A 26,416-nucleotide genomic window follows, 5' to 3' on the forward strand; every position below is an offset into this window, starting at 1 on the left:
GAATTTAAATCGGGTGCTCGGCCTGTGGAGATAATCGTTCTGGATCAGAGCGAGGCCCCAGGCTCCTCATTTCATAATTTTAAATGTTGGTACAATTCTTGCTGTTAGCCCTGTAATTCAAGCCCCAGCCACACCCTCTCCTCTATGACAGCTACAGCTAGGTCTCCTTTCCTTCTCACTCTTTGCCATTCTTGGAATTTTGGAAGTGGGGAGCCCCTCGGTCATGCAGGGCTGGCCCGAGCTGAGGGGTAACTGAACTGGAAGGAGTCTGGAGCTGTGGTCAGATGGGCTCTCATTCCGTTTGCCTGTGTGGTGACCTTGAAACCCCACTATAACCCTTAGCCTACAAGAATTTTTAAAAATTGCCCTGGTAAATACACCTAACGTAAATCTTCCCACTTTAACCGTGTCTGGGTATATCATTCTGTGGGATTCAGGCACGTTCATTTGGACACATGGCCACCAATGTGTCCAGAGCTTTGAGTCTTAATTGCAGCTCCATGCCACTAGGGGCTAACCCCTGTCCCTCTTTCCTCCTTGACACCACCATTCTGTTTCTGTCCCTGAGAGCGCGCCTACTCAAGTTCTGCGTTTGAGTGGCATGGGACAATGCTTGTCCATCGCGGCTACTTCTTTCCCTTAGCGCAATGCCTTCCAGGTACATCCGGGTTGTAGCATGTCAGAGTACTCCACTGTATGCATAGACCACATGTTCTTATCCATTCATCTGTGACTGTGGATGGAGTCTTGGGTTACCCCATTTTTTTTTTTTTTTTTTTTTTTTTAGCTATTGTGAGTGCTATAGACGTGGGTGTACACGTCTGTTCAAGTCCCCACTTGTAATTACAGGGCATTTTTCCATTGTTGTTGAGACAAAAATCTCACTATGCAGCCCTGGCTAGCCTAGAATGCACTATTATTGAGTGACAAAACTTTCCCTGGGGAGATGAAACACCTATGTTTACTCACCCCAGACAGGGATCCCAGGAGAGACAGTATGGATACCACCGAAGTCCGGCTCAGTAACCAATTTGAGTTTTGTTGGGGTTACGTACAGGAGTGTGGGTGAAAGTTTGCTTACAGGAGCAGACGTGACTCAGACAGACAGCTGCATCCCTAAAGCTCACCCCCGAGCATGAGTGACAGCTCACAGGGCGGGGGAACCTGGAGCACACTGCACAGCCAGTTCAGCAGGTCAGAGAGAGCTTTCTAGTGCTTTGTTGCCCTCAGCCTCTTCCAGGCAGCTCAGCTGGTCTGGTCTGGGAATCTTCTTGGCAGCTTTTACGGCTTACTCTGGCAGGGCGGGACCTCGTGAATCTGGTCAGTTTCAGGGACTTCCTGAAGCTATTTTAAGTTGTTGTTGTTTTTAACCTTCTAGGTTAAAGAGCCTCCCTGCAGGATGAATGTTACAGTCTCACAGGAGACTGTCACACAACAGCTATGTAGACCAGGCTGGCCCCCAACTCACAGGGACCCACTTCTGTGGCAAGGTCTACACTGCTGTTCCCAACTTACAGAACCTTTTAAAAAAGAAAGCGTGTCTTTTATTTATTCTTCTGCAGCTTCCTACATGTATACAATGTATCTTGATCATACTTGCCCCCAACTCCTCCTTCCTTTTCCCTCTATACCTCCCAACATAGCCCCTTCCCACCCTCATGACTTATTTATTTATTTATTTATTTATTTATTTATTTATTTATTTATTTTGGTTTTTCGAGACAGGGTTTCTCTGTGTAGCTTTGCACCTTTCCTGGAACGCACTCTGTAGACCAGGCTGGCCTCGAACTCACAGAGATCCGCCTGCCTCTGCCTCCAGAGTGCTGGCATTAAAGGCGTGCGCCACCACCGCCCGGCATGACTTAATTTTTTTAACAACCATTGAGTCCAGCCGGTGCTGCCTGCTGGCTGAGCTTGATGGTGTGAGCATGTGTGGGGAACCACAGCTGCAGGGAGCTGGTGCATGCCACAGCCACGCCGTGACCAGACAGGTGCATTCCCAGCACCCTCCCCCCAACTTACACCTTTTTCTCGCTTTCCATCCTCTCTTCCACCGTGTCCCCTGAGCCTTGAGGAGGTCGATACAGAGATGTCCCACTGAGGGCTGAGCATTCAACAGTCACTGATTTCCAGTCCTTTGGCCAGCCAGCTATGCGTATGGAGCCGTTCTGAGGATCAAAAGCAATCGTAAACATAAAGAACGCTGCACACAGTAGGCTATCAGTATTTTTTTTTTCCTGAAGTTAAACCTAGGAATTACTCTCACAGTAGACCAATGACTTCAGTGAGGGTGACAGTGTCTTGCTATGCTAGTGACAGGCTGTGTCTGTCTCCCTGGCCAGCCTGGCGGAAATTCCTTCATTCTGGGACTTACAGGGAATGTCTTAACCATGGGCCTGTGTGTCATACCTCACAAAAAATTCACGCATGCTTTTATTGTCCTCCCACCAAGTGATATTCATGTATTCCTAACTTCCAAAATGGAAAAGGAAAAGAAAAAAAAAAAAAACAGTTAAGCCCTCTGTGTACACTTTCTTGTTCACAGTCTATTTTAAGCACACCCTCCGGGAAACCCTGAAGCTGGGGTGGGACGGCTCGAGGCACCTCACACCTGTTAGCACCGGAGAGTGTGGGCTTGGTAGTACAAATGCCTAGATTGCAGCCTGGCTGGTCTCTGAAAATCTGGGATGATGGCCACGTCTGCCACATGCAGCTGTGAAGATTAGAGAGACCTGCTCCTGGATCCATCCATGCGTGGAGCCATGAAGGACGGGGCCTTGGAACGGTGTGGGGTCTAATTTCACCAAGTCTTCTGTAGGAAGCACTCTCTTGCTGCCCTGGAGCCGTTCAAGCGTGAGCATCATCTTGGAAGCGTCTTTTCACTGTGGGATCTGCCGTGAGCCTTACCAGGCTCCTGCCAATGGTCTTCTGCCGGCCAACCTCGCTGCACACAACAGCCCCCAGCTAGGGCAGTTCCCTTTGTGTCGTGGAATTTGTGTCGGAAGGGGAGGAGAACAGGGGCCCGTGGCCAGCCTCCTTCTGACCAGTGCCAGGCCTGCATGCCCCCAACAGCACTCTTTATTAAAAGATGAAAGGAAAAGAAAGCTTGGATTTCATAGCGATTTGCTGCAGGCTGTGGGTGTGCACCTGCAGAGCTGGAACCAACGGATAAGAAGCTCACTGTGTCCAAGTGACAGAGGGCCCCGCTTTTGACCGTCTAAACTCCCCTGGAAGCCAGGGAGTCCGGGAGTATCAACGCCTTGGCTTCTAGAGCTGGAACTCCTCAGGAATCCCTTGCTAGTCTTCCAGTTCTTGTCTGTGCCTGTGACCCAACACTGTTTGGCTGCCTCGTGGGTCTAAACCGGGACTCTTTTCCCTCTGAGCCCTAAACTTTCCCCAGGAAATCTGTACCCCATGCCTCCTCTGTTTAACCAAAGCCCGACAGCTCTGGGCACCAACTCAGACGCCCTCAAAACAAACCAAGGTCCTCACTTCTGGCAACAGCCATTCCTCTGCCAGGGATGCCTCCTTCAGAGAATGGTGCCACAGCCACCCAGGCTGGAGCTTCCTTACCCAGTGTCTTAGTTAGTGTCCTGTTGCTGTGAAGAGACACCATGACCAGGGCAACTCTTACAAAGGAAAGCATTTAGCTGGGGCTGGCTTACAGTTCAGAGGTTTAGTCCGTTATCATCATGGTGGGAAGCACAGTGGCCTGCAGGCAGACATGGTGCTGGAGGAGGAGCTGAGAGGGCTGCCGATGGGCAGGCAGCAGGAAGTGCAAGTGAGCCACTGGACCTGGCTTGAGCTTCTGAAACCTCAAAGCCCAGCCCCTGTGACGCACTTCCTCCAACAAAGCCACACCTACTCCAATCTCCAATAACGCCGCTCCCCGTGAGTCTATGGGGGCCATTTTCTTTTCTTTTTTTTTTCTTTATATGCATTAGTGTTTTGCCATGGGTCTCGGGTCCCCTGGAACTGGAGTTAGACAGTTGTGAGCTGCCGTGTGGGTACCGGGAGTTGAACCCAGGTCCTCTGGAAGAGCAGCCAGTGCTCTTAAGCCATCTCTCCAGCCCATATGGGGGCTATTTTCATTCAAACCAGCACACCCAGGGTCCGAGGACACTTCACTGCTACAACTGAGAGTCTAGTTCGGGCCTGCCAGCCCAAAGTTCCACCCTGTGCCTCATTGCCCCCAGGTCCCGTGCGTCGTCATTGCACTGCATTTCTAGAAAAGCCAAGAGCACAGAGGGGTCTAGGATCATGACCCAGTGGTAGCATGTCTACCTAGCAGGCGTGAGGCCCTGGGTTCAATCCACACCACTGCTTTAACCATGTGTGGTGGTATGTGTCTGTCATACCAGCGCCGGAGAGGTAGGGGCAGACGGTTCAAAAGGTCATGGTCAACTTCAACTATTTGGGCATGTTTGAGGCCAGCCTGGGCCGTAGTGGCTGGGGGGGGGTATAAATGACACCTTTAGCCCAAACAAAATTTAACCTGCCCCAGGAGCCCTCTTCATTTTGTGTCTGAGCTGGATTTCTGCCTGGCTCCTCGACCCCTTTGTCAGTCATTCTTGGCTGTCCCTGCTCAGCTACCTCAGCCTGCTTTCTCTTGCCCCAGCTCCTGGCCTTGGGTGAGCCCGGTGACTCCCCCAAAGTGAATTTGCACGTGCTTTTCTTGACCCTCATCCTGGCTCACGCCAGCTTTCAGGGCATTTGGTCTCACTTCCTGTTCTGCTAGGAAGTCTGGAACCGAGAATGTGCCGTCTCAGCCCTCCCCATCGTGGTCCCTGGGGGCGGTCACCTTCTGTATCCACACCCCCTTCCCAAATGGATGGCAAGAAGTAGCTCAACCTAACAGGTGTGAATAGCAACTTAGCTTCCTCATCTGACCAGTGAGAATAGTGTATCTTTTTCACAGGCTGTCATCCAAAATATGTATACAGTAAGTGCTCAATTATGTTAGTAACAGCAAGTTTCGTCTCCGCTTGAATGTCCCTTAATCAGCTCTGTCCCATTTTATTAAAAACTCCCTCCCCCTGCACATTTGATCCCCTCTCCTAATACTCAACCTCGCCTGCTACTTATTTTCTTCCTCCGTTGTCAAAACTTGCTTCTTCAGGAAGTGTGTTTCACATTCACCCTTCCCATCCCAGTCCCAAAATTCAGACCCGTCATCCCCACGCTGGCACTGAACTCTCACTCACACAGCCAGAGTAACACTCTTGTCTGATTGTCATGGTCGTCATCTGAGGCCGGCTGTGGCTGCATCTAGCTTATAGCAGAAATCAAGGAGAGCCGGGCGGCGGTGGCGCACGCCTTTAATCCCAGCACTCGGGAGGCAGAGGCAGGCAGATCTCTGTGAGTTCAAGGCCAGCCTGGTCTACAGAGCGAGTTCCAGGACAGGCACCAAAACTACAGAGAACCCTGTCTCGAAAGAAAACAAGAGAAAAAAATCAAGGAGAAACGCATCCCAGCTCTCAGAAAAGCCTCTTCCTGGGCCATAGACATGTCCAGGGATGGGAGTGAGGCCAGGGTTCTCTCTACAGGAGCTCCTAGCCCCATATTCCTGAGCCCCATCATTGCTACCACCTCGGTAAATACAAGTTGACAACATTGCTAGTTGCATGAATTCCAGGTTAATCAAGGTTCACGCACTCGGTCCTAATCAGAATTCCCTCAGCCCAAACCAAACAGGTCCATTCTCCATCCTCTTCCTGTGCCCTAACTTTGCCACACCACTTCCTGCTCTGGTTGCCATACCCACCTCCCTGGCCCAGTGTGAACCTCCCTTCCTCGAGTCCTCTTGAAAGGTGACGGTCTCCATCATCCTTGAGGACCTTGTCTTGTTCTGCCTTGTGTCCCCCATAGCATCCTGAAGTTGTTTCTACTGGGAATGAGCGTTTCCCCCTCATTCTGTTTCCCAGTTGGACTCGGCTCCAAAAGGTATTTATATTCTTGCTAATGAAGCCCCAGCTCCACAGAGGACAAATGACGCCACTTCCAAGTCACCGCTGCCAACAGTCACAGTTTATTGAGCTCCCCTGTGCAGGCACAGAGCTAGGTACATGACATGCATGATGCCACTGAATTCTTTTTTTTTCTCCCCCCTGCATTAGTGTGTTATATGCGGTCAGATTTGGCAGCAAGCATCCAAACCCCACCCCACCCCCAGCCATCTCTCCAGCCACTCCTCTTAATTCTCATAGTCACCCCCATGAGGGCTGTATTCCCACCTCCGTGTGTAAAATGAGCATATGGAGTTCAGAGTGATTAAAAATTGCTCAGGGGTGTAACAGCTACTAAGCTGCAGAACTGGGGGGGGCTTTACTGAAAAGTCAGGGTTAACAAAAGCGAAAAGGGATGAAAATTTATAAAGTGTAGTTTAAGAAAGAATTTGGAAGGAAAAACGAAGTCAGATTTTCACATAGTGCAGGCCCGTCTCAAATGTACTGTGTAGCTGAGGCTGCCCGCAAACTCTTCCGCATCCTCCTGACTCCGCCTCCCAGGTGCTCAGGTTGCGGCGTACACCACTACATCCGCCTCCGGAATAGGATTTAAGCCTCCGTCTGCCCTTCCGCCCCAAGTTTGATTCATGCCAGGGTAATTTTGCCTCTGGGTTTAGCATTTGAGTCCCTGAAGTGTCAGGCACACAGAGAAGAATGTGTTTACCCTAAGGTGTGTTGTGAATGGAACGCTGCCGGTTTCCTCTGAAGAAAGTGATACGGTGTGAGTTTTCCATACGGGAATGCTGCAGATGTGCGCACTAAAAGAAGGTCATGACGACAGTGTCCATAGTCAGCCAGAGCTACTACACCAGGAGACTGTGTCTCAAAAACAAACAAACAAACAACAACAACAACAAAATGCAATGCCGTCCAAGAGCTAGTTTCCAAGAAGGCCAACGAGCACCAGACGACTAATAGTGAAGGATGTTTCCCCAAGTATAGAAACCACGGAGCCAATGATATTTTTCAGTCCTTCTAGAGGATGTGAATGCTTTTAAAAGTGAAAGAATTTGGCCATTCTTGAGAAGCAGATTCACATAAACAAATGCTAGCTTCAGCAACTTAATGGAGATGCATTTACAAGGCAGAGCTGCATGGGCCTGATTACCGCTGCTGCAATGAAATACTTCTGGCTGCATGATTTGTGCTGAAAAAGGCTTAGTTTGGCTTGTGATTCTGGAGGTCTAAGGCCAAGGGGCTGTGTCTGGTGGTGGCCTTTTTGCCAGCAGCGTCCTAACAGAGTGCAGGGTGTCAAGGAGACAGAGAAGACAAGCATGTGGCTCTCTGTTCTCTGGTCTTGCTCCCTGTAAGACTATCAGTATTAAGTCATGAGGTCACACTCCATGACCTTGTTTTAATCGCCTCCTAAATCCCCCCACCTCTAAAACATGGTAATGGGATTGTTTCTACCCTTCCGGTATCTCTCAGTGGAGATTAACTTTTGACACACAAAAACCACTGGGAAGTGGCATTCAAATTATATCCGCACCATAGCAACATCAGATACCTTGTCATTTGAATCTCAGTATAACTCCCTGTAAAGTGAGTTTTCCTCGGGCCATATATCTGTAAGCAGTATCCCAACGTTTCTCTTAGATACACACCCTTGTGATCCTGGGAGTGTGTGCACTAGGGAAAACCGGTGGATTGGCCTTGGCCCAAGTGCCTTCTCAACAGCAGAGGACAATGGTTGGTTGGTTGGTTGGTTGGTTGGTTGGTTGGTTGGTTGGTTTTTGCTTTGACCTGTTCATTCTTGGCCATGGAGCAAGACAGCCACATTGGATAGGGAAGCATTGTGGGAGAGGGTCAGGGGGCATCACTATAGGAAACTGGAGGAAACAGTAAGATCTGTAGCAATGTGAAAGATTTTAAGAGAATGTCCCTTCAAAGCACTTTGCCCTGAGAACGCTAAGGAGGACCAATTCATTGTTCCATCCTGTGTCCGAAAATAAACACCTAAATGACTGTAGTGTCTGTGCAGTTTGAGGGTGGGTGTCTGGTGAGCATGCAGACCCCTGCCTTTCCCCCATAGGGTGCTCTGATGGAATGGCCTTCTGACGTATGAAGATGGCATGCGTAAAAGACTGAATTTGAGTACCGGTTCCTAGTCTCGGCTAAGTCTATGCATGGAAACCGTGTCATAAAGTGGATTATCATTAAGTATGATTAGCTGTTTCCAAGAACAAATAAAAGTGGCATCAAATAAATCCAGATTTACCCAGCAGTATGCCGTACATGTCAAGAACAAAGTATCAGTAGCCTTTGGGAAGTAGTAAAATGATGTTTCACGCCTGCCAAATGTGCACCGTGGTGTATTGTGACTACTGGTTAGATAAATGGTCTTCATGTCCACATTAATTGATAGAGATGTGAAGTCCTACAATAAGGGAAAAGTCGTGTCCATGGAAGGCCTGGTTGGACAGGTGTGTGTGTGTGTGTGTGTGTGTGTGTGTGTGTGTGTGTGTACGTGCAAAAGGAGTTTTGGTCAGCCACCAAGTTCAAGGAGTCCTTGATGGGTTCAGCTCTTCCCTGTCAGGCCTGGGTTGGTGAAGGTCTGCAGACCCCATGAAGTTGCACTTCCACTTCCTGCCAGTGTGCATCTGAGTGTGGGCTCTGCTCACACGTGTGTGAGGATGTTCAAGCATGAGGTGAAGCAGATCATGTCCACGGGAACAAGTTGCCAAAGGATGCGGACAACTTGATAGCATCATGTACTAGATAAACACAGAGAAGTACGTCAGCCTCAGAGCAGGTAATAGTGGAGACCATGGGGTATATCAGAATTAATATTTGATTTAGAAAGTACCTGAGGCTGGAGAGACACTCAGCAAATAAGCCACTTGCCGTAGCGTGAGGTGGGTGTGTGAGCTCTCCTATAATCCCAGCATTTGGGAAGTTCAGTGACAGGAACCCTGGGGCAAGCTGGCTAGACTAGAGCCTTGCTCAGCCAGAGACTCCGCCTCAGTAAACACAGTGGAGAGCAATTAAGATGCCTAAGTGATGTCAGGGTTTGGCCTCCACATGCAGCCACACATATGCAAATGTATGTTTGAGCACATGTGCACACACACACACATGTAAATGCACATCTGAACCCGAAGATGCACACATATGAGCATGAAGCCACACATGCATGCACACCACGGACACATACATACACAAAGGGAAAAAAAATCTCATCTGGGGTGTATCTTACTGGTAAAGCAAGGGTTTCACATATGAGACCCTGGATTCGACCTCTCCCACTGCCCCCCCCCACATGATATTTTTAATAAAAATTAAAAGTTTAAATTTTAATATCTGAAGCAAAAATTATAAAATTATTAGTATCTGATAAATGTATGCGGTAGGTTATACGGGCAGGTTTTCAGTCCTCTGTGACATTACTCTGCATCTGAAATATCTCATAACTGCAACATCTTTTACACATGGAGACATGGCTAACTACATTTAGTTTTGGCGTGTTCCAAGCTGATTTGTATAGTGCATATTATAAAGATGACATCGCTTTCCGTGTGTGTTGTAAAATTAACATATCCCGTTCAATAGATTTTAGAAAAGAAGGAAAAGCAAACTATCAGGACCAGTTACCCCCAAACAGCCGTCATTAATGTACTTGGCATGCTTCCTCCCATGTTTCCTGTGTGTGACTTAGCGTAGCTCCAAACGTCGTGTGAACACAGCGAATCTGCTTCTCCACTCCCTGCAGCAGTGCCCTTTTATGTTATTACTTAGCCTCTCCGCTGGCTAGCGTCTTGTTTACTTGACATAAGCGCGAGTCATTTGAGAAGAGGGATCCCATTGAGAAAATGCCCCCACCAGATTGGCCTCTTTTGATTGCTGATGGATGTGGGAGGTCATCTCACTGTGGGTGGCGCCACCTCTGGGCTGGTGGTCTTGGGGTGTATTAGAAGCAGGTTGAGCAAGCCGTGGCCTCTGCATCAGCTCTGCCTTGAGTTGCTGCCCAGGCATCCTTTGAGGATGGACTGCGATGTGGAACTTTCCTCCCCCAGGGTACTTTTGTGGGTGGTGTTTCATCACAGCAATGGAGCCCCTAAGACAGCATCCATGATCATCATCTTAACTGCCTGTCGCTAAGCATCATCCACAGCTCCCCTAAGCAACAGCTTTTGTGTAAATAGTCATGACATGTGACAGGCCCACAGCCAAGTATCCTTAAACACGTCCTTCCGAAAGCATGGGGACAGGACACAGGGCCTTGATCAGTGATGATCTCTGCAAGGCCTCTAAGTGGGGTGACGATGAAAAGGTCTGTCACGTCTCTGATGGCGTCCTGTTCTTGTGAACACGGAGCCCAAGGCATTCATCCTGGGCATCAGAACTGTGCCTGTTTGAAAGGTCGGCTCCGCGTGTGTGTGTGTGTGTGTGTGTGTGTATGTGTGTGTGTGTGTTCCAAGCCTCCCACAGCTGCTGCCCTGCAGGTGTGCATGCACATGTGTGGAGGTGCAGAGGGGGGCCCGTGGCGGCTCCAGATGACACCCAGTGGTCAGGGAAGTCAATACCACAACTCTGTATGTTTTCGAGAACTCTTCAGTTCCCATAGTTCGACTCCAGAGGATGCTGCTTGGGGTCTCTGGCGTCTTGTACTCCTTTCCCCACAAGGTTCAGAGGCTGTGTCTGCCTAGAACCCCGGTAACCCATATCTACACCATTGCTGGTCCCTGGAATTCCCTGACTAAAAGCCAAGAGCCCTTCCAGGATCCACACAAGCCTACCCTCTCATCTTGGGGATCAGAACACAAATATGTGATGTGCACACTAGGTCCGAGGGTAGCATTTTACAGCAATAACAGTTTTGGGACCTGTGTGCTCAGCATGTATCCAGGATGGAAGTGGTGAGACAGGGCGGAGTCCAGGGAGAGTCAGCGTCTCTGCACTGTAGCTCGGTTTCAGAGGCCCTTGGAAGGAAATATTTGTTGTGGTAGGAGGATAACGGTTTATCAGCCTGATGTGTACGGTCATGCATGTGAAGATTTGCAAATGATTGCCTTTTCTACCCTTGCCTCGGGGATCCTAACTCCTTTACCACGGTGCTCTCCGCGGGTCCCTTTTTTCCCCATCCACGGCTGCCGCTGTGCGGTGCGGAAGGGACACAAAAGACAGCACCAGAGACCCAAAGAACAAAACAATGTAGGGAGTACCGTGCTAGTACACCAGACTCCCCCGCGTGCACGTGGACAGGCGAGAAAGGCACGGCAGGCCAAAACAGAGTACATGCACCTGCTGTGAGGATGAATCAGCCCGGCGGGATCCAGCAGAACCAGGAACAGAAGCCAGCTCGTAAACTACAATCTGTGCCCCACCCCACCCCCTCCGCTCCCACCCCCACTCCCACCCCGTCCTTCGCGTATTACACAGAGCTAGCGCCCTCTGTTGGCTGCTTTAGGCAATGCAAGAAATCAGACCACCGAGAAGGGGAGATTTTTTTTTTTTTTTTTTCCATTCTTAATTGTTTGGCTGCGGGAATTTTTTTTTTTTTTTTTTTTTCTGGTGCCTTAGTCCCGAGCAGTTTCTCTGATTTGGGTTCAGGGAATTTGACTTTATAGAGACGTCAGCTTCATCGGGCTTTTTCACCCCTATGGAAAGGAATGTAATTAGGATGATTAAACGCACCCATCAAGATGGCCCTTTACCACTCCATAAAGTGAGATTTGACTCTCCCTTCCAATTGTCTAGCCAGGAAGCGAGCTCCGTGTGTGAAGAGCCCTCTCTTGGATATTTTAATCATAACAACAGGGTTTGGGAAAAGCACGTTTACCTGAAGCATCCTTTGGGAAATGTCAGTTTCGGGAAGTTCACAAAAGTCACATGTTCAAGCAAGTTTTCCTTTTTGAGTCATAGAGGAATTTAGTATGGGTTGAATCATTTTTTCCTGGGGGTTTGCCTTGTGATTGTGAGTGAAGCTTCTTAAAATTTTCTTTTTAGGCTGCCGAGGAGAGGGCTCTATGATCAGAGTGTTTACCTCACAAGTGCGAGCACTAGAATTCAGATTCCCAGGACCCAGCCTGGAAAGGTGGAGTCAGGAGACCCCAGAGCAAACCTGCTGGCCAGACTGTCTATACCAGCAAGCTCTGGGTTTGATTGAGACACCTTGCTTAGTGGCCAAGATGGAAGAGCAATCAAGGATGACTCTCAACATCCACATAGAGTCTCCACACACATGTACACCCACGTGCATGCACACCCCACACACACACTTGTGCCCACATACATGCAAAGAGGCATGCACAAACACACATGAGAAATGAAGGGAGGACCTTTTAGAAATAGTAGCGTGTGGAGCCTGTGAATTGAGTCATTTTTTCACTAGTAAATTAGACATGCATCTAAAAGCGCTCTAGCCCAGACAAGACAGATAGAAGTGAAGCTAACAGGCAGATCTCTGTGAGTTCAAGGCCAGCCCGGTCTACAGAGTCAGTTTTGAGACAGCCATGGCTACACAGAGAAAGTGTCTTGAAAAGAAAGAAAGAAGGGGAGAGAGAGAGAGAAAGGAAGGAAATAAAGCTAATATGCTAGCAGAAGGGAAAAGAGGACCAAAGGGCTGATGTTGAAGATGTATATGAATTTTAAATAAAACTGCCTCAGAGTAAGTGACGGAATAAAACAATATCTTCATACTACCTTATTACTCACTATGGTTTGATGTATGTGTGTGACTAGATCACCAAGTTTTATCTTACACACTGTGGTTTAATGTAAGTGTGTGACTAGATCACCAAGTTTTATACATGAACCCTTGGTCATTGACAGATATATACATATACTCGGACCTTTGATCATGTTGTCTCTATATTGAAGTTAGCCGAAAGTCACTTGGAGAGAGATCCTACTGGGAAGGTGGGATCCGGCCTTGTGACAGGAAAAAAGCTAAGTGCTTTTTCCAAAGGACCAGGCTGGAACTCTGTGCGAGGAAGAAGCGGGTTTGTTTGCTCTGAAGAAAATCATCCCTCGCACCTCTGAATCACCCCTTCCGGTTTCCCAAGCCTTGCTGTGTTGGATCCTCAGAATCTCTGTGGTTGTTCCTAGTGCACCCTGAGCAGCGTGTCCCACCTTGACAGTGACAGAGTGTGGCCTTTCCTCTTGTTCCTTCAGGCGGCACTCGTTGGAGGCACCACGATGATCATGGGCCATGTCCTGCCTGACAAGGAGACCTCCCTCGTGGAAGCCTACGAGAAGTGCAGGGCTCTGGCTGACCCCAAGGTCTGCTGTGATTATGCCCTCCATGTGGGGATCACCTGGTGGGCACCCAAGGTAACAGTGCTGGTGGAACCCCCAAAGAAGACCCCAGTGGTCTGGTGCACAAAGGGGTGTGTGACTGAGCTGGCTGGGGCCTGATGCTCTTCTGTGTGTACAAACCCTCCCCCACCACCACTCTGGCTTCCCTATGTGCCAAACAGAACATTTAGGAGTCCATAAAGGTGGTGGGGAGGGGGACTTTCCTGCCTATCTTAAAGGACCCATTAAGGGATACCTGCTCCCTCTTTTTCCCCCCACAGGGTACCTTGAGCAGGGAGAAATGAGGATTATCTAGGTAGAAATATAGAGGGAGAGAGACAAACAGAAAACACAGGATAGCCTTAGAAGGACCTGGGTCAAAACCCACCTGCCCCTTCTGTCTCTACTGAAGGTCTTTTAAAGGAATGCCAAGGGGTGGAGCAAAAGACCTCCCCCCAGCACAGCCAAGTGCAGACCATCCCAGACACCTGGTGACCATGCACATGATCAGGCCATCCCCTGATGCAGCCCTGCTGTGGAAAGCAAGCTCAGGTCTCACCAGGAAATCGTTGTGGATCCCCACAGCCTATTTTGCAGCATTCACAGTGAGCATCACATTGCAGCAGAGTCCAAAGCCATGGGCCAAACTCAGGAGCGTTGGCTCCTTGCCCTGACTGCCGGGGCTCAGGATGTCCCGATGTGTACGCGAGGTACCATGAACAGCTGACGGGGAGGACCACTGAGCGGTTGGCTCAGGCACAGAGGGCCTGTGTGTGCTGGAGTTTACAGCGCTGAGACAGAGTTAACCATAGCCCTTCTTAGCACTTCCTGGTCCGTCTCCTCACCGGGCCAGCACCTGCCAGTCCTCCCTGGCACTGACTCTGCGATTTGCTCCCCAGGTGAAAGCAGAAATGGAGACACTAGTGAGGGAGAAGGGGGTCAACTCCTTCCAGATGTTCATGACCTACAAGGACTTGTACATGCTTCGAGACAGTGAGCTGTACCAAGTGTTTCATGCCTGCAGGGACATTGGGGCGATCCCCCGAGTCCACGCTGAAAATGGGGAGCTCGTGGCTGAGGCAAGTCAGCAATGGAGGTTGTTGGGTGGGGGTGGGGCCGATGGACACAGCGCACAGGGACACCCTGGTCACTTGTCACTGTCCTTCAAGGTTCGAGTAATTCAAGTAGTTAGATGGTGTGCGAGGTGAACATCTGGGTGCCAAATCTTGGTCTGAAATCCAAACTTTAAATGTGTGTGTGTGTATGTGTGTGTGTGTGTGTGTGTGTGTGTGTGTGTGTGTTAAAATATATATTAAAATCTCTCCTTATGTTGTTTTATAATCCAAGAGGTTTCTTAAGTCTTAGGTAATCATTTTGTATGAATGTTATGATGATGTCAGAAGTGAGGAGAGAATTAGGAAACGTTTACAGCATGAGATCCTGAGGTTAGTCTTTGGAAAGTGTGCGTTACAGAAGGAAGACATGCCTGGCGTACTTTACTGTCCCTGGGTTTGGTAGTTTCTTGTATCTCTGTAATTCGATTGTCTTTCTCTCGCTATTATTCAGGGTGCTAAGGAGGCTCTAGATTTGGGCATCACAGGCCCAGAAGGAATCGAGATCAGCCGTCCAGAGGAGGTAGGAGAAAATTCCTGTGTCTATGGTCAATTTTTTCATATAGACTTCCTGAATTCATTAGCTTGCTGTCACTGAAAATAAACCTGAGAGAAAAATTATTATTATCATTATCATTATTTTATGCATGCTCATTGTTTCAAAGAATTCAGTGGATGTTTCCACTTGGGCAGAAGGTCATGGTGACAGGAATGTGTGGCAGAGGAGAGCTATTGACTTGATGATCAACCAGGAAGGAAACAGAGAGTGAAACAGGAAGTAGCCAGGGAACTACCAAGGAAGGACCCATCCCGATGACCTCCTTCCTCCAGCTCAGCCTTGCCTCATGTTTCTAGAAATACCACCACTATCTAGGGACCAAGAATTTGTATCATGAGACCCTGTGAAACATTACGTATTCAAAACGTAACACTCATACAATCTTTAGAAGAAATGTCAAAAATATGTTACATAGCAAGCTTGAGGCCAGCCTGGGCTACATGAGACCCTCTCTCAGAAAATAAATAAAGAAAAATAGAATTATGTCATTTTCAGAGGGGAAATATATGTTACATCATTTTCCCCCATGGGTGAAATTCCCATCTAGATGCTTCCTGGGGAAAAACCCATGCTGAGGCTGCCTTGACCGTCCTTTGGAAGGACAGGGTAAACCCCGACATGCCCCATTTAGTTCTAATCTCAAGGCTTTGGTGAGACCATTTCGGGTGTCACTTTGTCCATAATTGAGTGCAGGGACAAAAGAGACAGACAGAGCCTTGATGTGTTAGAAGGAAATGAAGCCCGAAGCCAGGACTCTGCGCTCTGGCGATGAGATTCTAACTGAGGAAGACCTTGAGCCCTTCTTCCCACCAAAACCAAAGCATGGTGTCCCTGGCTCTCTCACTCATATTACTCACCAGGGTGGGCAGGAAAGGCCCTGCGGCCCTCTGCTTGTATCCCTGTGTGCACCTTCATAGGGCATTGACATGGCTATCCAGTAGTCTGCTGCTGAGAGCCACGGTAGATAAAGAACACCTTCCTGTGCTGGCCCCCTATTCAGACACGGTCACCATTTGCAATAGAAAGCAACCTCTCTTTTCTTCAAAGCCTAAAACGCAGAATAATGGGAGGGTAGTGTGGACTCTGTATTCCCAGCTCCAGCAAGGCTGAGGCAGGAAGGGCTCAGGTCCCAGGCGGGCCTGGGCTGCCTAGCAAGAGCCTCTCTCTGGTCAATCAATCAGTTATAGCGGAGTAGTAGTTGGAGCTCCAGGAGATCCGATGTGTGATCCCACCATCACCCACGAGCCAACTTGGCTTCCCTCTTCCCGCCTTGGTCCTGCCCCTGCTAGTCACTGGTCTAAATGTAGGTCCTGCTTGGGCACCTCAGAATCTGTAGAAAAATATGCACCAGGATTGGGAATGTAGCTCAGTTGGTAGATGTTTGCCCAGCAGGCATGAGGTCCTGGATCTATACCCAACACCACATATGACTGAAAGTGGGGTATGCACCCACAATTCCAGCTCTTGAGAGGAGTTCGAGGTCACCCTCTGCTGTGTTGTGAGTGTAAGGACGGCCTAGGTTCCTGGGGACTCGGAGCACTTGCTCCACAGGGTGGATCTGTGACAAGGTTGACGCAGGGCCGACTGGGACTCGGGCTTGAGCTGTCTGTGCCAGGGAACAAGAGGAAGAGCCAGGCTTGGTAACAGCAAGGGTTGTTACAGCCAGCATCTGCTGCTTAAGAGGGACGGACTTGGGTCTGTGCCAGGGCAGACTGGCCGTCCGGAAAACATCCGACAGTGTCTAATATTGGTTTTCGTTGGCCCAGTAGGGCCGGTGGGTAGAGTGATGCTGATCTCTGATGGATAAAGTCGAGGGGTGCTGTGAACATCCTGCGGTGTGCAAACAGCCCCAACCATAGAGAATTCGTGGGCTCCAGGGTCAGTAATATTAGGGTGCAGAAACTGGGATCTGGGCTAACCTCCATCTTGATGTATGTACTGCATTTCTGTGGTAGCCACTGAGTGAATGCACTAGCAGACTGGGAGAGGTGAGACTCTAAGTTGTTGTTTGCTTAATATTCTTTCATTGCCTGAAGACATTTTTAAAGATTTTTATTAATTACCTTGTGTATGGGGGGAGGGCACCATAGGACACCTGTGGCATTGCCTGAAGACATTTTTAAAGATTTTTATTAATTACCTTGTGTATGGGGGGAGGGCGCCATAGGACACCTGTGGCAGTCAGACGTCAGTTCTGTCGTTTCCAAGCAACGATTTCGTGTCACCTGCCTTGCCTGGCAAACACCGTTAGGGTACCGAGATGCACCTGGTGTCCTAAATCCTGGGACTGTCTTGCCGCGGAGGTCCTAGCGGTTGGGGCCCGGTGCCTGGCCCCCATCCACAGCCAGTGCCTGTGGATGCAGCCAGCCTCTGCTGTGGATGCTGTTCCAGTGCTTTCCGTACAGAGAGCTCTCAGGCAGGTGTGGCTGGCTTGAAGGAGATGGTGACGGTGGGTTCTTTAACCGCCCCTTGTTTTCAACAGCTGGAAGCCGAGGCCACTCACCGAGTCATCACCATTGCAAACAGGGTAAGTCACACCCCGTCCTCCACCCTGGGACCGTGGTGTGAACTCATTCTTGTCTGGAGGCCAGTGCCCCAAGTGGCTCCCCGGATGCCGCAGGCTGAAGGGACGTGTTAGTCCCAGAGTTCCGGTGTGCATCCTGCCCGCCCCAGCTCTCTGCCCCACCCCTTTGAGCTTGATGAAGCTGGAGCGCTAAAGCAGAGATTCACTGCTCAAGTATAAGTAGCTTAGGCAGTTAGAATTTAACCCTGTGCCACTGGGGCCTCGGTGTTCCAGCTTCTGTCCCGGGTTTGATTCAGGAAAAGGCCTTAACAAGGCACTGGCGGAGCGTGGCGGGAACCAGCTAGAGATGATGCCAGAAATCAGAGCCTTGCTCTTATCTGATAAATACATGCTTTCAACCACCTGCCCATCATGCACATGATCCGCTACTTCATCATCTGAAATCAGAGTGGCGGCATCACTTACTCTGCTCCGTACAGCTGCTGGGGCTCAGGGAGAGTACTTTGTGCCATGGAAAGGCCATCCCTTCCTGCAGGATGTCGCTGAAGGGTCTGATTTGCTCAGATAATCGGAACTACCGGCTCTAGAAGGATAGATTTCCCGCGGCGTGGTTCCTGGAGGGCAAAATCAGCACCATGTCAGAATTACAGATTCAGATAAACAAGCTCTCGAGTTCCAGAGAGACCCGGTAAATCAGAAACTGGGATAGTGCCCAGCATTCTGTATTGGGAGCATGTCTGTTTTCTCCCAACTCCCGTGATCCTAATGAGGGCTCCTGCTTGGGACCTTCCCCTCTGGAATGGCCTGGGCTGCCCAGAAGGATGGAAACACAGAAGTATGGTCTTAGGAATGTAGAGGACAGGGAGGCTGCCTATCAACCAATCCTAGGATTAATCAGCTCATGCTAGGCACCTCAAAGCCCCTGTCTCCTAACTGGCACAGAATGGCATCTCGGAAGGTTTCCTGTTAGCTCCTTAAAGGTCTGGACAACAGTTCTTACCAGCTACTTCCTGGTGGACACCCAGCCCACAATCAGGAAGGGTCTGACCAACCATCAGCTCCTTGGCTCTTAGTGCAAAAGTGCCCAAAGACATACATTAGGCCATGGACTATGTTTGCACACTTCTGTAGAACAGCTGATGCATATGACAGTCCAGATGTTACAAGATCAGCTTTGTCCAGCCTAGCCTCTGAGCCTGGTTTATTTTTCTCCTGGGTACATTCTGTCTGTTGATAAAGCGACCTTCGGACCATAGGCATCAAAATGTCAGGTGTAGGATGTAACACAGGACTGTTCCTGGGTCATCGTGCTTATGAACAGGGGAAAAAAAAAGGAAGCAGGAGAAAACCCATGAGATCAGAGAAAATCTGAGGTTTAAACTCACCAGCTGCAGCCTGAGGTCACCTCTTGGATTGGTGGTCCCCAATGCTGCCTTCCATCTGCTTCTGCCTCGCTCCACACAACTCTGCACCCTGTTGTGTGCTCAGACCGCCAGCCCTGCATCCCCTGAGCGTGAACTCTCATCTAGGGATGAGTGACGCGTGACACACAGGGATGTATGTTGGTGCAGGGCTGATGGAGAGGGTGGTTTGGGTGCATGGCATGGCGGCTTTCGGGGGGAAGTGGGCAGGTACCGCGACTTCCTGCTGTCTCTTGTCTTCAGACTCACTGTCCCATCTACCTGGTCAATGTGTCCAGCATCTCGGCTGGGGATGTGATCGCAGCTGCTAAGATGCAAGGTAAGGGTCCTGGTACCTCGTGCTGTGGGACCAGAGGAGGAGAAGGGTCCGTCAGCTCCCGTTCTGCCCGGCTTGGCTGCTGAGACCAGGGATAGCCTGCCCTTCCCATGTCTTCACAGTTGTCTGCCTCAGAGTGCCCTGAGCTAGCCTGGGCTCAGTAGATCCAAACCAGCCCTTCTCCTCACGTGTGTATGCATAGCAGCTTTCCAGAAATGTCTATTACCTTGGCCAGGTCAAGTAAAATTACAGTCCTAAATTGACTCGTTAATTGATGTCCTTTGGGTCTGTTATGTTGAACTAACAGTTACCTTGGCAACTAACAAAATGCTAAACCGGTTCCAGTGGGCATGTGGGTGGGGGAGCTGGGGGAGCAGGGTGAAATAACAGTGTGTGGGCCCCCAACTTCCCTTTCTCACCACTGTGAACCCTGCATCTGACCCCCGAGGGGCATTTGTGTGACCCCCCCAGTGCAGACCTCCGGTAGTACTCAAGCTTGTAGCCTGGGGTACTGGTAAGGGGTACTTATCAGGGGTACTGGTAACAGAAGAAACAAAGTCAGGGTAGAACCCTGTGGGTGTAAGAAGCGTGGGTGCCACAGCCTTCATAACCTCTTGACATCTGGGACCCACATCCTGCCTCTCCTTCAGCTGAGGTCCCTTGAGGGGTCCCAGCTAGACTATTGGCCCAACTTGCTGGATGGACCCTTCCCCTGACTTTCTGACTTCCGAATCTGCTTCTGGATTTCACTCCAGCAGCTCCCAGAACCGGCACACCCCCTGCCTGCCCAGAGAACAGCCTGGACTGCCCACTAGGCCTGGCAGTCCGTGCATGCCCGACCATCACCCTGCCTCAATCCCCCATTGCTGTCTGTACACAGCCAGGCCACACTAGGCTCCTCAAAATTCTCTCCTATGTTCCCTGGCCTAGAAATCCACGCCTGTCTCTGCCCAGGGTCAGCCCAATAAGAACGTCTCTGGGCCTTTCATGCCTAAGCTGGGGCGAGCCTTTTCCTGTTTGCTTTTGGCCTCTTTACCTGTGTAGTGAGATGTGCAACCCAACCACCTCACAGACCAGGGCCTTCCTTCCTGGTTATGCTTTCGCCTCTCCTTCCAGGGAAAGTGGTGCTGGCCGAGACCACCAACGCACATGCCACGCTCACAGGCTTGCATTACTACCACCAGGACTGGTCCCATGCAGCCGCCTATGTCACGGTGCCTCCTCTGAGACTGGACACCAACACGTCCACCTACCTCATGAGCCTGCTGGCCAAGTAAGGGCTTGGAGTCGCACAGCACTCCACGCAGGGGGGCTGTCGGTCTTTAAGGTGATGTCCTCCAGCTCTAGAAACCAAACCTGACCTGGGTTTGGTTCTGTTGGGCCCTCGGGGTGATTTTTCTTGGACCTGTCCCCAACTGTCCCTTGCTATCCTGTTGAGCATCTCTGACAACCTGATTTGGAGTGAGACCATTGACCAGCATTTCAGAGGCCATTGACACCTCACTCACCCTGAATCCCAGTGAGGAGCTGGGGGATAGGACCTGTCCTCTCCCTTCCTGACTGCATTAGTTAGTTACTGCAATACCTGAGAGAGCCAACTTTTAAGAGAAAAGGGGCTTCTTTTAGCTCCTTTCCAGAGATACCACCCTCCATGAAGGCTTTGGGAGCAGGCTGCTAGGACCCCACATCTCAGTGGGTCAAGAGACAGAGAGCAGAGAAGTGCAGAGTTACCCCGTTTTCTTTCCTGTTTATTCACCCCAGATTTTCAGCTCTCAGGATGGTACAGCTTGTATTCTTCTTCCCCCAGTCCTTTCTAGAAAAGCCCTCACAGACACACCCAAAGGCGCGCCTCATGATTGCCCTTGCAGCTCTTCATTCAATCCAGTTGGCATAGAGATTAGCCATGCTTACCGTCACCTCTCCCTATTATTGCCTCAGTTTCTCCCTCCTTGGGTGTCCCTTCCTCCTGCTGCACATTCCTTTTTTCTTTCTGTCCCCTTCCCCGTCTTTCTCCATCCCTGTGATACCCTCTCCCGACCTCCATTCCCAATCCCCTCTCTGTCTAATGCTCAACCCCAACCTGAAGAAAACAGTCCAAGGAACATTCTGGATTTGGCAAGCCACCGTCATGAAAAGGTTGGTTTTGTTTCAGGGACGGCTCGCGGCTTCTTTAGCCTCTGCTAGTGGCATTCTGGGAAGAGACATTACTTTCTCCTCCCTTTGGCTATTAAAGTCCTGTCTAGTTTATAGTTGGCTCCTTGACCAGCCCCCCCCCCCAGCTCTCTCCGCTCATGCTCGAGCAGGTGGAGGAGGAATGAAGGTAGGAACATCTTCTCCCTGCCCAGGCATGTGTCTCAGTCAGCTTCCAGTACCTGCAAGGGCCCTGGTGAGGCCACTTACTCCAGGACACTTTCCATAGTGCCCCAGCCCGCAGGAACCTCCTGGGGCTTGACTATCGCTTTGGTGGGAGAGCAGGCTAGACCACCTGTGTCTCACCCAGACGTGGATGTAGGCTAAATTAGCAGGGACAGTGTCCTAAAGCCCCTCTCAGCCCCTGGAAGAGAAGTCTGTCTTCTGGCCCTGACATGAAGTTTGGGTTTCTGGAGAGGGTAAGAGGCACACATAACTAAGCTATACTGGTCAACGTGTGGTCTTGCCCAACACTGACTCATCACTGTCCAGCTCCAATGTCTCCTTAAAAGATAGTCTGGCAAGTTGTCAGATCCGTGGGAAATCTCTTTGCAGAGAGACAAGTTTTTCCTCTTTCTCACCAAGCTTCCAGGAAACTCTCAGTATCTCAACATGAAGATTTCTGGGGAAACTCTTAATTTCTTGGGGTCCATTGTTTCAAGAGTCTGATAGCCAAATGGAGGTGCCCACGTGACCCAATAAATAAAGTAGAGAGCCACTGTGGAAGACACGTGATGGCAACTTTGGGCCTCTGCATGCATGGATGCACACATGTGCAGCCACACACATGCAAACACGCACAACAAACATTTTTACATATTAAAAAATAATACTGTAATAAAGTAGGTTCAAAGTCAGAGTGTCCTTTGAAATATTACACTTGCTACAAAAAAATTTGCCAAGGGAACAAGAATACAGTAAGTGTTCAGTCTACCCATACTCAGACAGGAAAAGGAAGCATTATTCATTGAATAATTAATCGACTTTAATTATTCAAATACATTCTCATGTAAGAATTATGATGTCATATGATAGAGAAATAGTCTTAGTTCCTTTTTAATCAGTGCACATTGTAAATGTGTGCTATTTTATAGGATTCAGGGCACAATTTTAACTATTTATAGGAATTTATGATTGCTATAATTTTCTCCTATAACATGTTGTTGGTATAATTTATGTGATGAAGAATGGGTAAACCCAGACATCAGTTACCTGTCCTACAAGAGAATCTGAGAGCCAGAGAGAGGACTCAGCAGTTAAGAGCACTGACTGCTCTTCCAGAGGACTTGAGTTCAAGTCCCAGCACCCACATGGCAGCTCACAATTGTCTGTAACTCCAGTCCCAGGGGACCAGAGGGTCTCTTCTGGCTGCTCAGGCACTGCATCTATATGATGCAGAGCTATCCATTCAGTCAAAACACCCATACCCATAAAATAAAAAGGAATGAGAGAGAGAGAGAGAGAGAGAGAGAGAGAGAGAGAGAGAGAATCTGAGTTGCTCACCCATCATTTCCTTTATGGCGTCATTTCTCAGGTTAAGCTTGAATAAAAAGTACAAGCCACATTTGTCCTTTAGTTTCAAGTCTGGTTTCCTGGGCAGGTAAAAGACAATGGCCACCAACCTGACACCTTAAGTTTAATCCCCAGAACCCACATGTTAGAAGGAAAGCTGTCTTCTGATCTCCGTGCTCATGCCATGATACCCACATGTGCACACACACACACACACACACAAATAAATAGATAAATAATAAATAACAAAAATTAAAATTTTACTACCATTTATTCACACTTGCTGAGTGGTACCTGCTTCTGAGGAAGTTAGGTGCTCATTTAAAGGGTGGGAGTTGAGTCTGAGTTTCGGGGTCCCTGACCTGTAACCCATTATTCTGTTGGAATCCCCTCTAGTCTAAGCTTCACCTGGATATCCGAGGATCTTTGAGAAGAGAGCAAACCCTGAGATCTCATCATTTCTTGTGGCCTCTGCAGGTTCACAGGGTATGGGGAGCCTCAGGGGTTCTAGAACACTCTTGTTCTCTGGACATCTCATCCTGTCTCTGTAGCCTAGGCTGAGGTCAGCCCTACCACCCAAAGAGCTGAGTCATCTTGCCGTGGACTTGCCAGGGACATTAGTCTCTGGCAAGAGCCTGAACTGTTGGGCCTGCCAGGTCCGGGGAGAGACAGCCCTCTGTGTAGCCTGTCCGGTAACTGCCCAAGAGCCTCAGAATCTGCCCCAGACCACATCACACCCTGTTCTGCTCCCAGGGCCCCTTCAGAGTGGGCTGCCCGTTTAGCCCATGTGCTTATCCCCAAGACATGAGACCCTCGGGGGCTCTACGGGGCACTCCCAGCAATGTCCCCACTTCCACATCCTCTCCTTGCGGCAGCCAGGTCCCTGCGAGGGTTCCTTTGCCCTGTGACATAAACATTCTCATCGCTGCATCTTCTGGTCCAGAAATCTCTGAAGGGAGGGGCGTCCGTCTGTCTGCCTCCCTCTTTGGCAGAGAGCTGGCCACAGGATGCTTCTCTGAGCACCCTTCCCTGGTTCTGTATCTGCCTGAAGACCTTGTCATGGATGGTACTGGTGAACTGGTCATCAGCTTCCAGACAGTGTCTTGTTAAGTCTTGGGATGCTTTCTCTTGGGCGCTGTGGCTCCCAGCCACTTAGCAAGTTTAGCACTGATTTGGAAACGCTTTGTCAAGCACCTACTAAGTGTGTCCTCCTGGGACAGTGTGGGGCAAGCGAGCTGGTGAGAACGAGTTGGCATGTGAGCCTTGGACATTAAGATCACTTCTGCCATCTCACCCCAGCTAAGCTCTAAACGGTGGGCAAGTTCTCTGCCCACTATCTTAACAATCACCAACCCAAGCATTTGCAGAAGTCTCCCGGAACATGCCCTGTGCATATGCCAATTCTGTAGATGGGTAAATTGCTTAAATGAAAGAAACAAATCACTAGAGCTCACCCAGCAAGGAAGCAGCAAGATCAGGTTGGAAATGGATTCTCCAGGTTCCCAAGCCCAGGCTTTCCCCTCAACCTGTCCCCCACCCCCACCCCCGGGGCATTGGCCTCCTGTCCCCTCACTGGCCACTTCTCTCTCCCCAGTGACACGCTGAATATTGTGGCATCAGATCACCGGCCATTCACCACAAAGCAGAAAGCCATGGGCAAGGAAGACTTCACCAAGATCCCACACGGTGTGAGCGGCGTGCAGGATCGAATGAGCGTGATCTGGGAGAGGGGAGTGGTAGGTGTCTGCAGCCTTGCCCGCACTGAAGATTCCAGCCAAGCCCACTCTTAGCGGGGTGTGTTAGTCAGGGTTCTCTAGAGGAACAGAACTGATAGAGTGAACACACACACACGCACACACACACACACACACACACACACACACACACATGCATATATAGGATCTTAAAGAGTACCTCACAGGCTGGCCCAACAATGTCTGTCTCCCAACAGAAAGTCCAAGAATCCAGTAGTCATTCAGCCCATGAGGCTGGATGTCTCAACCAGTCTTTAGTATATGTTGGAATCCCAACAAAGTAGGCTCTAATATCAGTGAAGGAATGCCCCAGCAACAATGTAGATGAACTTGCCAGCAAGAGTGAGGACAAGCAGGCAAAGAGAAAAAGCTTCCTTCTTCCATGTCCATATATACCAGGGAGTATGGCCCAGCATCGGGGTGGACCTGCCAACCTCAAATAATCCAGTCAAGAGAAATCCCTCACAGGTGTGCCTAGCTGCCTGGGTTTTAGTTAATTCCAGTCAAGTTGACCATCGAGATTAGCCTTCGCAGGAGAGCTGACCCAGTCACAGCTCGCTCCTGTGTTACCCAACAGCAAGGCAAAGAGGTTGGTAGTGTCACTAGGTGACAGAGGTCATGTTTAGCTAGCATAGTGTCACCGCACACTTATGGGGGTGGGGGGGAGGCTCACCCCATTTCATTAAGAAAGTGATAGGACCTGTTATTGACATGTGAAAAGTTCAGAAAAGCATAAGGAAAAAGAATCCATACAATTTGATACCTAGAACGTTAGCATTTTGGTGTGCTTCTAAAGTTCAGCGCATGTACTGGATCTTTCTGGTTTGGGAGGCAGGATCTCGCTCTGTTGACATGTTTGGCCTTGAATGTTCGGCGGTCTTCCTGCTTCATCCTCCCAAGTGCCAGGACTTTAGGTGGTGGCCACTGTGCCTGGCTATATACATTTAGTAACTGGATTCATCTTGATTTTCTTCATATTTTAAGTCATTGTGAGTGTCTTCCTAGAACTCCACAAAGTTGTGGGCTTTTTTTTTTTTTTTTTTTTTTTTTTAAGATTTATTTATTTATTATGTACACAGAAGAGGGCACCAGATCTCATTACAGATGGTTGTGAGCCACCATGTGGTTGCTGGGAATTGAACTCAGGACCTCTGGAAGAGCAGTCGGTGCTCTTAACCTCTGAGCCATCTCTCCAGCCCCAGTTGTGGGCTTTTTAAAAAGTTGGTTTTTGCTACTTGTGATCCAGCTTAGCTCTTCATACACACTAGGCCAGAGCTCCACCACTCCCTACGCCCCTAGGCTCAAAGTGTCTTTTTAAAAATTACTACGTAATACTCCCTCCAATGGGAATACTATATTTAATTCTTCCTTTGAAACTTTTGGCTATTTCCGGTTTTCACACTTCAAATGCTGCTGTAGGAGAGTCCTTGTTTGAGAACGTCACCGTTTCTAATTACTTCCTTAGGACAGATTTCTAGAAGGGGATTTTTGGGTCAAGGGATACGAATATAAAGTTCTGGGTATGTTTTGTCTAATTGAATTTCAAAAAAGATAGGGGCTGGAATTTCATTTGAATGCCACCTGTTCTGCCTACGGAGAGTTAAGTATTTTTTGGTCTTGGTCTATCATGGAAAACTCTCAACGCTCAGTAGGAGCTCAAGGAGATTTGAAGGCATAAACACTAAGCCATCTGCTCAGGGTAAGGCTGGGACCTAGCTCAGGGCATGTCCCTTGAGGAGAGATCCACAGCGGCAGAGCAGGTAGCTCTCTCAGAACACAGAAGATAC

The 26,416-nt window shown here is 49.4% G+C and overlaps 1 protein-coding gene across 1 annotated transcript in view; it reads left to right on the forward strand.

Moving 5' to 3' along the window:
• Dpysl5 (dihydropyrimidinase like 5) overlaps window positions 1-26,416 on the forward strand; it is an 85,986-nt gene that overhangs the window by 51,914 nt on the left and 7,656 nt on the right. Inside the window, exons 3-9 of the mRNA XM_028874437.2 lie at window positions 13,119-13,277; window positions 14,141-14,320; window positions 14,808-14,876; window positions 17,395-17,439; window positions 19,101-19,176; window positions 20,290-20,446; window positions 24,470-24,611. Of these exons, the coding sequence (XP_028730270.1) occupies window positions 13,119-13,277; window positions 14,141-14,320; window positions 14,808-14,876; window positions 17,395-17,439; window positions 19,101-19,176; window positions 20,290-20,446; window positions 24,470-24,611 (828 nt within the window). The remainder of the gene's footprint in view (window positions 1-13,118; window positions 13,278-14,140; window positions 14,321-14,807; window positions 14,877-17,394; window positions 17,440-19,100; window positions 19,177-20,289; window positions 20,447-24,469; window positions 24,612-26,416) is intronic.

This window comes from Peromyscus leucopus, chromosome 22 (assembly GCF_004664715.2).
Source record: "Peromyscus leucopus breed LL Stock chromosome 22, UCI_PerLeu_2.1, whole genome shotgun sequence".
NCBI lineage: Eukaryota > Metazoa > Chordata > Mammalia > Rodentia > Cricetidae > Peromyscus > Peromyscus leucopus.